The sequence below is a fragment of the Hyla sarda genome, chromosome 3 (assembly GCF_029499605.1).
Source record: "Hyla sarda isolate aHylSar1 chromosome 3, aHylSar1.hap1, whole genome shotgun sequence".
In the NCBI taxonomy this organism is placed as follows: Eukaryota; Metazoa; Chordata; class Amphibia; order Anura; family Hylidae; genus Hyla; species Hyla sarda.
In genome coordinates, this window is record NC_079191.1 from 397,482,466 (window position 1) to 397,496,606 (window position 14,141).

Here is a 14,141-nt window from a genome sequence, read left to right on the forward strand (position 1 = left end):
GGGTCACCGGATAGTCAAAGGGTAGCAAACTCAGCTTTGTATTTTGCTACCCATTGACTTCAATGGGTAGAATAATATGCAGCAGCAAAAATGCAGTAAAATATGGCACGTATGTTTCTACCCTAAAGATATTGTTCATGGGGCAGAATATCCGAGTGGAATTCAGCAGAAAAATTCAGCTCAAAAATTCTGTTGCAGTAGAGTTCCATTGTTTTCTATGGGATTTTGCTGCACTCTGCACACAGTCGAATTTCCACGACAGATATATCTGCTGTCGAAATTCCGCTCAGAAATGCCTTACAGTCTATGGAGACAGAGAATTGCCGACCGTTCCTAGCGCCAACTGATGGGTCAGCGCTTGCTGTGAATGGAAATTTCTTACTGCAAAATGTATGCAGTGTTTCCATACTTATTTCCACAAACTTATTTCTGAGGTGTTTCCCCCCCCCCCCTTTGGATAGGGGATAACATGTCTAGCGACAGAGTACCTCTTTAAAATAATAGAAATTTTCAAGTAAAGACCTCATTTGTGTAAAACTCTCTAAAACACTCAAAAAAAGACCACTTAAAGGGGTACTACCGTGCTGAGAACTTATCCCCTATCTAAAGGATAGGGGATAAGTTGCCTGATCGCGCGGGGTCCTGCCGCTGGGGACCCCCGCGATCTCGCACGCAGCACCCCGCTCTCATCAAGCCCCGGAGTGAACATTAGTGTTGAGCGGCATAGGCCATATTCCAATTCGCGAATATTCGCGAATATATGGACGAATATTCGCCATATTCGCGAATATTCGCATATTCGTAATATTCTCGTTTTATTTTCGCATATGCGAATATTCACGTGTGCGAAAATTAACTTATGCGAAAATTTGCATATACACATTAACATAAGCGAAAATTCGCATATGCGAAAATGTGCATATGTAAATTTTCGCATATGCGAAAATGCGCACACCAGTCTCACACAGTAGTATTAGAGCCTTCTTACACCACATAAGCTGGAAGCAGAGAGGGATGATCACTGTGATGTGTACTGTGAAAAAAAAACAAAAAACGAATATTCGTAATTACGAATATATAGCGCTATATTCGCGAATATTCGCGAATTCGCGAATATGCGATATTCGCGAATAAAATTCGAATTGTGAATATTCGCGAGCAACACTAGTGAACATCCCTCTGGGTCTGATGACTGCCGATCATGGGGCCGGAGTATCATGATGTCATGGATCCGCCCCCATGTGACGTAACGCTCTGCCCCCTCAACGTAAGTCTATGGCAGGGGGCGAGACAGCTGTCTCGGCCCTGCTATAGACTTGCCATGAGAGGGCGGAGCGTGACATCACACGGGGGGCGGAGCTGTGACGTCACGATCACTGGCCCCGTCATCAGACCCGGAGCGGATGTTCGCTCCGGGGCCTGATGAGAGCGGGGTGCTGCGAGATCGCGTGGATCCCCAGTGGCGGGACACCATGCGATCAGGCAACTTATCCCCTATCCTTTAGATAGGGGATAAGTTGTCAGCACGGTAGTACCCCTTTAATATAAAGCAAGGAATCAGGGTTTTTCCATTTTTGCACTTTCGCTTTTTCCTCCTTACCTTTGAAAAAAATCATAATTCTTTCATTTTTGCAACTAAAAATCCATATGATGGCTTATTTTTTGCACCACCAATTCTACCTACTTTATAATGACATCAGTCATTTTACCCAAAAATTTACGGGGAAATGGTAAAAAAATCATTGTGCGACAGAATTGAAGAAAAAGCTCCATTTTGTTACTACACAGTAAATTTTTCGGTAAAAATTACACCTTCTCTACATTTTGTAGGTTCATTCAATTAAAATGATACCGTACTTATACAGGTTTGATTTTGTTGTACTTCTGGAAAAAAATCATAACTACATGCACAAAAATGTATATGTTTAAAATTTTCTGACCCATACAACTTTTTTATTTTTCTGCGGTATGAGGGCTAATTTTTTGCACCCTGATCTGAAGTTTTTAGAGGTATTATTTTTGTATTGATCAGACTTTTTGATCGCTTTTTATAAATTTTTTCATGATATAAAAAGTGACCAAAAATACTCTATTTTGGACTTTGGAATCTTTTTGCGCGTACACCATTGACCGTGCGGCTTAATTAACAATATATTTTTATAATTCGGACATTTCCACACGTGGCGATACCACATATGTTTATTTTTATTTACACAGTGATTCAAACTTTTATTAGGGAAGGGGTTAAATGATCTTTATTAACAAATTTTTTTTTTTCACTTATTTTTTTTTTCAGTGTTCTCGCCCCCTCTAGTGGCTATAATACTGCACTAACTGATCTTTCACATTGATCTTTGCTATCTCATAGGATAACATTGATCAATGATTCTGCCGCTTGACTGCTCATGTCTGGATCTCAGGCACTGAGCAGTCATTCGGCGATCGGACACACAGGAGGAAGGTAAGGGCCCTCCTTGTGTCCTCCAGCTGTTCAGGATGCCATGATTTTGCCGCAGCGGTCCTGAACGGCCCACTGAGTTAGCCGGGAGCAGTTTACTTTCACTTTAGACTTGGTGATCAACTTTGAACGTCGCCTCCAAAGGGTTGATAGCGCAGGGCACCGCGATCAGTGCCGCCTGCTATTAGCCACGGGTCCCCACCATTGTTAGAGGCTGGGCCCGACCCGCTATGATGCGGGGCCACGCCATGGCCCCATGTTATAGAAAGGGTGCGGACTCAGGGCATACAGGGTACGCACTGCATCCTTAAGGAGTTACATAGTTAGTACGGTCGAAAAAAGACATATGTCCATCAAGTTCAACCAGGGAATTAAGGGGTAGGGGTGTGGCGCAATATTGGGGAAGGGATGGGATTTTATATTTCTTCATAAGCATTAATGTTATTTTGTTCCATGAATTTATCTAATCCTGTTTTAAAGCTGTTAATTGTTCCTGCTGTGACCAGTTCCTGAGGTAGACCGTTCCATAAATTCACAGTCCTCACGGTAAAGAAGGCGTGTCGCCCCTTGAGACTAAACTTTTTCTTCTCCAGACGGAGGGAGTGCCCCCTCGTCCTTTGGGGGGGTTTAACCTGGAACAGTTTTTCCCCATAATTTTTGTATGGGCCATTAACATATATACGTTTATCATATGCCCCCTTAAACGTCTCTTCTCAAGACTAAACAATTGTAACTCCTTTAATCTCTCCTCATAGCTAAGATGTTCCATGCCCCATATTAGTTTAGTCGCGCGTCTCTGCACCCTTTCCAACTCTGCAGTGTCCCTTTTATGGACAGGTGCCCAAAACTGACCAGCATATTCCAGGTGAGGCCGTACCAATGCTTTATAAAGGGGGAGTATTATGTCCCTGTCCCTTGAGTCCATGCCTCTTTTGATACATGACAATATCCTGCCGGCTTTGGAAGCAGCAGCCTGAGATTGCATGCTATTCTGTAGTCTGGGATCTACAAGTACACCCAGATCCTTCTCTACCAGTGACTCTGACAGTTTAATCCCCCCTAAGACATACGATGCATGCAGGTTATTAGTACCCAGATGCATAACTTTACATTTATCCACATTGAACCTCATTTGCCAAGTGGATGCCCAGACACTTAGTCTATCCAAGTCATCTTGTAACTTATGCACATTCTCTATAGACTGTACCGTGCTACAAAGCTTGGTGTCATCTGCAAAGATAGAAACAGAGCTGTTAATACCATCCTCTATATCATTGATAAATAAATTAAACAACAGCGGGCCCAGTACTGAACCTTGGGGTACACCACTAATAACCGGGGACCAATCAGAGTACGAATCATTGACCACCACTCTCTGGGTACGATCCATGAGCCAGTGTTCAATCCAGTTACAAACTAAAATTTCCAAACCCAAAGACCTTAACTTACCTGTCAGACGTCTGTGAGGGACAGTATCAAACGCTTTAGCAAAATCCAGAAACACTATATCCACAGTCATTCCTCTGTCAAGGCTTCTACTCACCTCTTCATAAAAGCAAATTAGATTGGTCTGACAACTTCTATCCTTAGTAAACCCATGCTGGCTATCACTTATAATACAATTATCCCCTATGTATTCCTGTATGTAATCCCTTATAAGTCCTTCAAACAATTTACCCACAATGCACGTTAAACTTACCAGTCTATAGTTTCCTGGGGAAGACCTAGAGCCCTTTTTGAAGATTGGCACCACATTCGCCTTGCGCCAGTCCCTTGGCACAATACCAGACACCAGCGAATCTCTAAATATCATGAACAGGGGTACAGATATTACTGAACTTACCTCTCTAAGAACTCTTGGGTGTAGTCCATCCGGCCCTGGGGATTTGCTTACATTTATATCACTTAACATACCTTGTACCATCTCTACATTAAGCCAGTTCAGTACATTACATGATGTGTTACCAGCATTGACCTGGCCAATGTCAGCTCCTTCTTCCATAGTGTATACAGAACTAAAGAACCCATTCAGTAGCTCCGCCTTCTCTTGATCGCCTGTGACAACCTCCCCATTATCATTATTAAGGGGTCCTACATGCTCTGTCCTTGGTTTTTTTGCATTTATATATCTAAAAAAATATTTAGGATTAGTTTTGCTTTCTTTGGCCACCTGTCTCTCATTTTGAATTTTTGCTGTTTTTATTACATTTTTACAGATTTTATTAAGCTCCTTGTCTTGTTTAAATGTTAAAGCTGACCCATCAGATTTGTATTTTTTGAAGGCTATTTTTTTGTTGTTTATTGCTCTTTTAACATCATGTGTCAGCCATGTAGGATTTAGTTTTAATCGTTTATATTTGTTCCCCTTTGGTATATATTTAGATGTATAGTTATTTAGAGTTGATTTAAAGATGTCCCATTTACCTTCTGTATCAGTATTTGAGAACACCTCCCCCCAGTCTATGTCCTGTAGTGCAGCCCTCAGCCCAGGGAAATTTGCCTTTTTAAAGTTATATGTTTTTGCCTTCCCCGCCTGTCTTTGTTTTCTACATTTTAAGTCAAAAGTAACTATATTGTGGTCGCTATTACCAAGGTTTTCCCGCACAGTTACATTACCAACCAGCTCTGCGTTGTTGGAAATGATCAGATCCAACAAGGCATCACTTCTTGTTGGGTCCTCCACAAACTGGCCCATAAAATTATCCTGCAATAAATTTAGGAATTGTCGCCCCTTTGTAGTTTTAGCCAACCCCGGACCCCAATCTATATCTGGATAGTTAAAATCTCCCATTATTACCACTGTACCTGCCCGGGCGGCCCTCTCTATTTGTTTATACAGCCGACCTTCTATCTCTTCAGTGATATTAGGGGGTCTGTAGATTACCCCAAATATTATTTTTTCAGTATTTCCCTCCTTTTGTAATTCTACCCACAGTGATTCCACCTCCTCAAAATCATCACACACTATGGCATCGTTCACACTGACTTTCATACCACTTTTTACATACAGACAGACTCCACCACCTTTTCTGTTCATTCTATCCTTGCGAAACAATGTAAACCCCTGCAGATTGACAGCCCAGTCATGCGAGGAGTCCAGCCATGTCTCAGTTACCCCAACTATATCAATATGTTCCTCCAGTATCAAGGCCTCAAGCTCCCCAATTTTATTTGCTAGGCTTCTGGCATTTGTGAACATACACTTTACATTTCCATCCTTTATGTTATTGGGGTTAATGGAATTCAAGGGTGTAAGTTTTATTTTCCTATGAAGTCTATTCCTATTAACTATTCTAACCCCTCCCTCCGCTCCACCCCCAGGTACATTTATAATTCCCACCTCTCTATCTACACTATCTTCCCCCTCTTTGCTGTAGGTTCCCTCCCCCCAAGTCCCTAGTTTAAACACTTCTCCACCCTTCTAACCATCTTCCCCCCAAGCAAAGCTGCACCCTCCCCATTGAGGTGCAGCCCGTCCCTACGGTAGAGCCGGTAACCGACAGCGAAGTCAGCCCAGTTCTCCATGAACCCAAACCCTTCCTTCCTACACCAGCTTCTGAGCCACTTGTTTACCTCCCTGATCTCCCGCTGCCTCTCTGGTGTGGCTCGTGGTACTGGTAGTATTTCAGAAAATACTACCTTGGAGGTCCTTGCCTTAAGCTTGCGGCCTAAGTCCCTGAAATCATTTTTAAGGACACTCCACCTACCTCTTACTTTGTCATTGGTGCCAATATGTACCATGACTGCTGGGTCCTCTCCAGCCCCGCCCAGCAACCTGTCAACCCGATCCGCGATGTGCCGAACTCGTGCGCCAGGCAGACAACACACTGTTCGGCGATCCCGGTCTTTGTGACAGATTGCCCTGTCTGTCCCCCTAATAATTGAGTCCCCCACCACTAGTACCTGTCTGGCCTGCCCTGTACTCCTCCCGCCCTCCTTACTGGAGCAGACACCCCCCTGGCAGTCAGAGGCGGTATCCTGCTGCAGTTCTGCAAGCTCTGTAATGGCATCCCCCTCATCTGCCAAGCGGGCAAACTTGTTGGGGTGTGCCAGTTCAGGACTAGCCTCCCTGACACTTTTTCCCCTACCCCTCTTTCTAACTGTAACCCAGCTAACTGCCTGACTGTCCTGCAACTCCGTCCCACTGTCCTCCCCCACCTCTATTCCCGAGAGTGCCTGCTCAGTGAGCAGGAGACTCCTCTCCATGTTGTTAATGCTTCTCATTGTTGCCAGTCGCCCCTCTAGATGCAGGATCTGGGCTTCCAAACGGACAACTAGCACACATCTCGCACAACAATATGCCCCCTCAAACTGTTGTTCAAGGATTGCATACATTGAACAGGATGTACATTGGACTGCATTTTCCAACATGGAGGCCATCTAGTTATGGGGATTTCACAAATGTATAGGAAAAAACAGACAGTCAAAATTACACTTAAAATTTTTTATAGACCTTTAGAAATTAACACACAGCGATCTCAACCTCCTGCTTTCAAACTCCTGTTTTTGAAACTCTTCTTTCACGCCCCCTCTTACACAGCAACACTCAGAAAGAGCAAGCTCTCAATAAGAGTCCCAAGCTAAGATTTATACACCTGTGCCCAATCTACTCCTCCTCCCCCTAGAGGTGAAACAGAGAAAAAAAAAATATATGAAAAAGGGTGTTTAAACTCTAACAGTTATCCCACTATGTGCAAAAGAGAAAAACTTACCCAAAATATGAATGTGGGCTATAGGCAGTCGCACCCACTCCACAGATTCACTCCGCACAACAGATAATCACAGTTTTTGAAACTCCTCTTTCACGCCCCCTCTTACACAGCAACACTCAGAAGAGCAAGCACTCTAAAAAAACACTCTAAAAAACAACTAACTTAAAAATTTCAGGCTCATGCTTTATTCAATGACCATATTTTATTTATGGTATTTTTTTCATTATGGGGAGAAGAAATTAACTTATTTTTTTTTTTTTTTGTGGTTGATTTTTTTCCTGTAAATATTTAAAATATGGCCTTTTTTACATTGTGTGGACATACCCTTAATATGTTTGAACCTCAAAATGCAGTGTGTGAATATAGCCTAATATGCAGAAGAATTGGACTTGTCTGACCTTGAACCCATTAAACATGTTAGGAACACATCTATGTACTAAATATGAGCCAGGGTTTTGTGATTGCATGAGCCAAGTCTATTCTGGACAATATCTTTTTGTCAGGGGGGACCTGGTAACATAATGGCCCTAACTCACTATTGTAGACCTCAATCTGTGCGCCTCAATCTGTCTGTGACAGATTTTTTGGTGCACTGCTCCAAAAGAAACCTACAAACCTGAAAAAGGGGCATGTTCAATTGGAAAAGGGGCATGGTCTTCAAAAAAATGGGGAGGGGCGTGTCCTCACAACTCAATCTCTTCACTATTAAATTCACACAAAATCCTGCAAATAAATGACTGGAAATTCTTACCAAGAAAAGGCTGGTCAAACCTTTCTCGACCTCATATTAAATAGAGAGGAATCATGCAAGTCTTAACAAATATACCTCACTAGTAAAAACCCAACACTTTTAATAAATTGGTGCCTATGACTACAGGTATTCAGCTACTACTAATACTCTCAGTGTTTTTAAGTAACATCTGTGAGGAAACCCGGCAACAACTGTACAGTTTGCCTACAGCACTACCACAGGGAAAATGAAGAATTGCACATTTCTTAATTAGTTGTACATGTAAAGCATAAATGTCAGGTCATCCAAGCAAGAGATTCTATTTCTAGCTGCTCTTCTCACTGACAAATATATGAAGGATACCATCAACTAACTCAGTAATCCAAAACAGAAAAGAGGGCAGTCCTCAGGTGTTCTATTCTGGGGTAGTCTGGAAGAGTTTAGTCGAGGTGGGGAGTGGAGAAAGGGGACAGTAAGTGGAGTCAGGAGAGGGGGGCAATGGGACAGAAGAGGAGAGGAAGGAAAAGAAGAAAAGGGTAAGAAAAGAAGGATAGGGTATGAGTGGGGGAAAAATGAATTAAATAAAAAGGCCGATCAGACCGTATGTGTAAAAAAAAAATAACAGAATTTATTAAACAGAAGTTGGTGAGGTCAAGAAAGGCCCTAGCGACCACCTACCTAAAGACACCTTAATACAAATAAAATAAAATTAGAAAGAGAAAAATAGGGATGAAAAGGAAAATATAATCATTACGAGAATGTTACAGACATATATAATGCCCCCATATAAAATCAGTGGTAAGAATAAAATGTAGTATATGAATACTGAGTAAATAATTTCAATAGTTATCAATAATGTATGTATGTATTAATGGTAGCTGTTTATAACATGTAGTGTTGTGCAACCGGTGAGTAAATAAACCATAAGATAACATACAATACTATAGCAGTAATGTAACAATTATAAATGGTTCCCAATATGGTGATCGAGTCTGAGCACTGTGTGATCCCTGTAAATAAAGGCAGCAAAGATTGTGATGTTCAATAGTCAATTTCACCGCTATGCAGTGAGGGGCACATAAATGCAAGTGGCGGTGCCTCAATAGTTCCTTGAGTGCTGTGCACTCTCCTGAAAAAAGAAGTGAGGTCAGGTATGATGCCCTTGGCAAACAGTGGCTTGTTCGTTGGTGATACAGATACAGTAGCTGGGGAATGGTAGGGGTAATGGTCCTTTTATACACTTGTTATTTGGTTAATTGGTCTGATCTTAGGAAAAAAGTGGAAAAAGGGATTAAAGGGGTATTTCGGTGGAATTTTTTTATTTTTTTTTTCAAATCAACTGGTGCCAGAAAGTTAAACAGATTTGTAAATTACTTCTATGTAAAAATCATAATCCTTCCAGGATTTATCAGCTGCAGTATGCTCCAGAGGAAGTTGTGCAGATCTCTTCTGTCTGACCACAGTGCTCTCTGCTGACACCTCTGTCCATGTCAGGAACTGTCCAGAGCAGGAGAGGTTTTCTTGTACTCTGGAGAGTTCCTGACATGGACAGAGGTGGCAGTAGAGAGCACTGTTGTCAGACTGGAAAGAACTCTAGAAAGAAATACAACTTCCTCTGAAGCATACAGCAGCTGATAAGTACTGGGAGGATTAACATTTTTAATACCTATCCCTTCATCGCACTGTACACGTTGGGCTGTATATAACCCTGTTATTCACCGCCCAATTTTACACCAAATGGTGCTGTTGTCATTGGCAACCACAAAGGGCCCTGAATTACTTTCCACACAGCCACCGCTCATTGCCTCCAAGTGTTTACAAACTGGAATACTGTAATCTTTTATATCATTATACTTAATAATTAACTCCTAATTATTTGCATTAACCCTTCACTGATCATATTTTGAATAGACACCAATTTATCAAAACCTGTGCAGAGGAAGAGGGGTGCAGTTGCCCATAGCAACCAATCAGATCGCTGCTTTCATTTTCTTAAAATATTTTCTTTTCTCTGAAAAATATAAGAGGAGATCTGATTGGTTGCTATGGTCAACTGCACCACTTTTCCTCTACACAGGTTTTGATAAATCTACCCCCGGAGTACCGATACTTCCTGTTTTTTTTATTTTCTATTCAAAGGAACCTACACAATGGCGGTATTCTACCTTTTTTCATTCCACCCCACAAATATATTTTTTTCTATTTCTCAATACATTATATGGTAAATGAAATGGTCCGGCCCTTTTGTGCTGGAGGGATGTCCCATGAGGCCAAAACGTTCACCTATTAAACCAACATTTTTTGGGGTCATAAGTATAACATTTGTAATTCCTACAAAGTATAAAAGCTGGTGAGGTCCTGTAAGTTGGTTTTTGTGTCCTCCTGTTGGCAGTGGGCAGTAGTAGAGAACAGATCTCCTCTGCAGCCCTTAGGATCACAAGAATTCTTCTTGTAGGTAGTTTTGATAATAACTTTATATTAGGGGTTATTTGTGATATTTCCATATATAATACAGATTTGCTGTATGGATAATTGTAATACCTCTAATACACCAGCAGCCAAGGACATGTGACATCATCAGGTATAGAAGCTGATGACATCACAGATGGTGGTCGGTTATACCACTGCAGGATACAGGCAAACCCTTCACTTTCTGTTAGTTCAGATTGAGAGCGCTCAGTTTTCCTGAGAGTGATAAATATTTCTTCTTCTTCTAATATGACGAGCCCAACCCTGGCTATCCTGCCATTGTTTTGGGCATTATGGACCTTCGTGGGTGTCCTGACCACCTTCACCATGACCATCATACAAGGTCATTACCAATCAGGGATCATCAGCATCAGGTAGGAGACTCTATAGGGACATTGGTGGGAATCCTACAATACACCATTCCGTCATCCCACCACCACAAGAAGGGGCACGCCCCCTCCACCACACACCAATCACCTCCCACCACCACAAGAAGGGACATGCCCCCTCCCACAACACACCAATCACCTCCCACCACCACATGAAGGGACACGCCCCCTTCCCCTGAGAGGATTTCTAATGCGCTGAGCTAATGAAAGGAGGTATTTTTATAATAAATATGCAATAGAGGCATAAAAATGAGATGTACATGGTCAGGATTATGTACTGAGTAACATTATATTTTTTTTGTGGGATCTGACAGGTGCACTTTAAGAAAATGACAGATGTTCCTTATTAGTGTTACTAGTGACCGCCCCTTGTTACTAGTGACCGGACCTTGTTACTAGTGACCGATTCTTGTTACTAGTGACCGATTCTTGTTACTAGTGACAGATTCTTGTTACTAGTGACCGGCCCTTGTTACTAGTGACCGGCCCTTATTACTAGTGACTGATTCTTGTTACTAATGACCGATTCTTGTTACTAGTAACTGACCCTTATTACTAGTGACCGCTCCTTGTTACTAGTAACCTACCCTTATTACTAGTGATCGGCCCTTGTTACTAGTGACCGGCCCTTGTTACTAGTGACTGGCCCTTATTACTAGTGACTGATTCTTGTTACTAGTGACCGACCCTTGTTACTAGTGACTGGCCCTTGTTAGTAGTGACCGGCCCAGAGCTCTGCTAATGTTATACATGGAATCTATTTCTCCTCAGTGACACTGGAGCAGAATATCCAGAATCCATTGTGCTGACTATAGTCTCCACCGTATCTTCTCTGCTAGGTAAGTGCACTATGTGTATTTATAGGAATTATTAATAGTGCCATCCTGAGTACAAAGGCATAGCTAAAGTGTCATGGGTGCAAAAGTTTAGTCTGGGCCCACCTGACCACGCCCATCAACCGCTGCTTGAGAAACTACTAACATGGCCGCCATGACAGTTTCAGCACGTTTTCAGACAACTTTTGGCAGATCCACCATGTGTTACTGAATTATATGTCCTGTATATGTTCTCATTATTAGTATCTTCAGACATGTATATGCTTTGTGTGGTATATATACCATCTATACACTGTTCTGTATATGGATTTCAGAGGCCGGGATTTTATACATCGTCTACAAATCCGTGGAGATCCAGGCCCTGAAGAGAAGCATTTGTGGAATCACCTGCCAAACATGGCTGCTGACATTTGGATGGATGACCTGTATCGGGAACATAATAACCCCATTGATACAGGTTTGTTTATACATATTCTGTGGTGTTAGGGCCCCTTAGCTGGTCACCTATGAAGCCCCGTTACCCAGGAGAAGAGCAGCACAGCTGGGGCCATGTATTGTCAGATAACCTGCTGATCTGTAGGTCTTGGGACAGAATGGGCCTGAGCTCACACCCCCTCACAATGATACATAAGGCCCAGTATAAGAATACAGATAATATAATAACACCATTGGCAGATGAAGGATTATCCTGGATACTTACCATTGGCAGATATTAAGTATCCAGGACAATCATATATCTGCTAATGGTGTATAATGATATGGAGCTATATGTGTTGCCCGATCATAGGTCATCTAGGACAGGATATGTATATTGTGAAATGTCATTTTTTCTTTGTTTTCCTCTAGGATTCAGCAATGCTCAATGATAGCTACCTGGCAGTATTATCAAGTACCGTCATATACGGTGGTATATCGGTGGCAACTCAGCTGTACCCAGGCTCCAGGGACCGCAGATGTAGGCGCCTTACCACCACGGTGCTGTCGGTGACCATCTTGCTGGCTAACATTAGCCGTATCCTTTACAATTCACTATGTTATGTTATGGGATTAAAGGGAACTCCAGTAAATCCTTTCAGACACCATAATGACTTTTTAGGTTCTGTCCTTTGCCATTGATGTTGGTGGAGCCGGGTTATCTTGTCACTTCTGATCGTGATCAGTGTTTTTCTACTAAAATATGAGCCCCTTCTGCAGGGTTGAGGTTATTTTCCTATATACGTCCTCCTTTCAGGGTTATCCTGTAAAATGAGAGCAATGTATACCTGCACAAGCGAGTACTGCACACAGGTATGTATATTATACCATACAGGGCGAACTTCCTCACATGGTTATGGTATCCCAATTCCAGTAATTCCCACCACTGCATGGTGAATAAAGGGGGAGACCAAAATGGACAAAGTCAAATGTATATTTCTGTTTTATTTTCAGTCTTCCAGAATTACGCTGACCATCCTGGAGTGGGTCGTATTGGTCTGCTCCTGTATAAGCCAGATACTGCTGTATTGGGACTTCAAGGTCAGTATATGAAATCCAGATTTACAAGGTCTTGTTCACATGTAGCAGCTTTGTTGTGTCTGGGGCCTTTATATGTCAGTGAATATGAAGGTTACAACATGTCCGGCTCTTCTTTCACTTCATAGGTTCTTACTACAACATCTAAGAGGAACATGATAGAAGCTGAGAGCGTCCTGAGTGTTGATCCATTGACGGTGCCTCTATTAGATGGAGCGCTAGAGGATCAGCAAGATGATGTGACGCCAGATGATGCTTCACCATGTGACTATGTTACCGTAGACCTATTTTCAGCAGAGGACACAATACCATCAGACTAGGAGCAACAGCGTCCCACTGGAAAAGACTCTCCCCCCCCCCCTCCCTCTCCCTCCCCAAAAAAAAAAAATGGATGGATAGATCTATCTATCTATCTATCTCATATCTATCTATTATGAGAAGGTTAAAGGCATGGTGGTTGATGGGCGATATGTGTCACCAAGGATCCTGGCCTTGGTGAAGTAAGAGCCGGTATTTATTCAGTGTCTGTGCTGTGATGCAGACTGACACTGTGCATGTAGTATGGCTGGAAGGCCAATCTGGGACCACTCTTACTGGGAATGGCCAAGTGTAGGGTGGGGGCCATTCCCCACAATCCAGGCCGCCTTTTGTTGGCCTTAAAGGCAACCTGCTTCACCAGCTGAGGGGGATTTACTAGTTGCAGCTCACACCGACAGAGAGTGCTGAGAGTGGAGTCCTTCCCTGAGAGGTTGGAAGATGGTCAGCCAGCTGCCTGGAGGCCTGGAAAAGACTTGCTTGATGCCGCGTGGCATGGACTCAGGATCTGCTGGCACCTGTTGTCCTGTGTGACGCTGCTTCCTTGTGACTTTTCTATCTAAATAAATATATTTTATTACTTGGGTTTCCTTGCTTTACGTGTTGATATATTCTCTAGCACTGGTTATAGAAAGACATGTCATATAGGGCAAGAAGTCCTTAGTAGGTGTCAGGAGGATTCTGGCCCCAAGACGTCAGCAGCAGATTCTTAGAGTCCTG

The 14,141-nt window shown here is 42.6% G+C and overlaps 1 protein-coding gene and 1 long non-coding RNA gene across 2 annotated transcripts in view; one reads left to right on the forward strand and one right to left on the reverse strand.

The window, feature by feature from the left end:
• Positions 1 to 10,566, reverse strand: part of LOC130362907 (uncharacterized) — a 42,347-nt gene extending 31,781 nt beyond the window's left edge. The window contains exon 1 of the long non-coding RNA XR_008891624.1: positions 10,442 to 10,566. This is a non-coding gene — a long non-coding RNA (uncharacterized LOC130362907). The remainder of the gene's footprint in view (positions 1 to 10,441) is intronic.
• A 20-nt stretch (positions 10,567 to 10,586) lies between these two features.
• LOC130362906 (uncharacterized) lies at positions 10,587 to 13,470 on the forward strand. The gene is made up of 7 exons (XM_056568058.1): positions 10,587 to 10,743; positions 11,530 to 11,597; positions 11,909 to 12,051; positions 12,441 to 12,606; positions 12,826 to 12,881; positions 13,023 to 13,109; positions 13,235 to 13,470. Exons 1-7 carry the CDS (start codon positions 10,619 to 10,621, stop codon positions 13,424 to 13,426), a joined length of 837 nt encoding a protein of 278 aa, XP_056424033.1. The 5' UTR covers positions 10,587 to 10,618; the 3' UTR covers positions 13,427 to 13,470.
• The last annotated feature ends 671 nt before the right edge of the window (positions 13,471 to 14,141 follow it).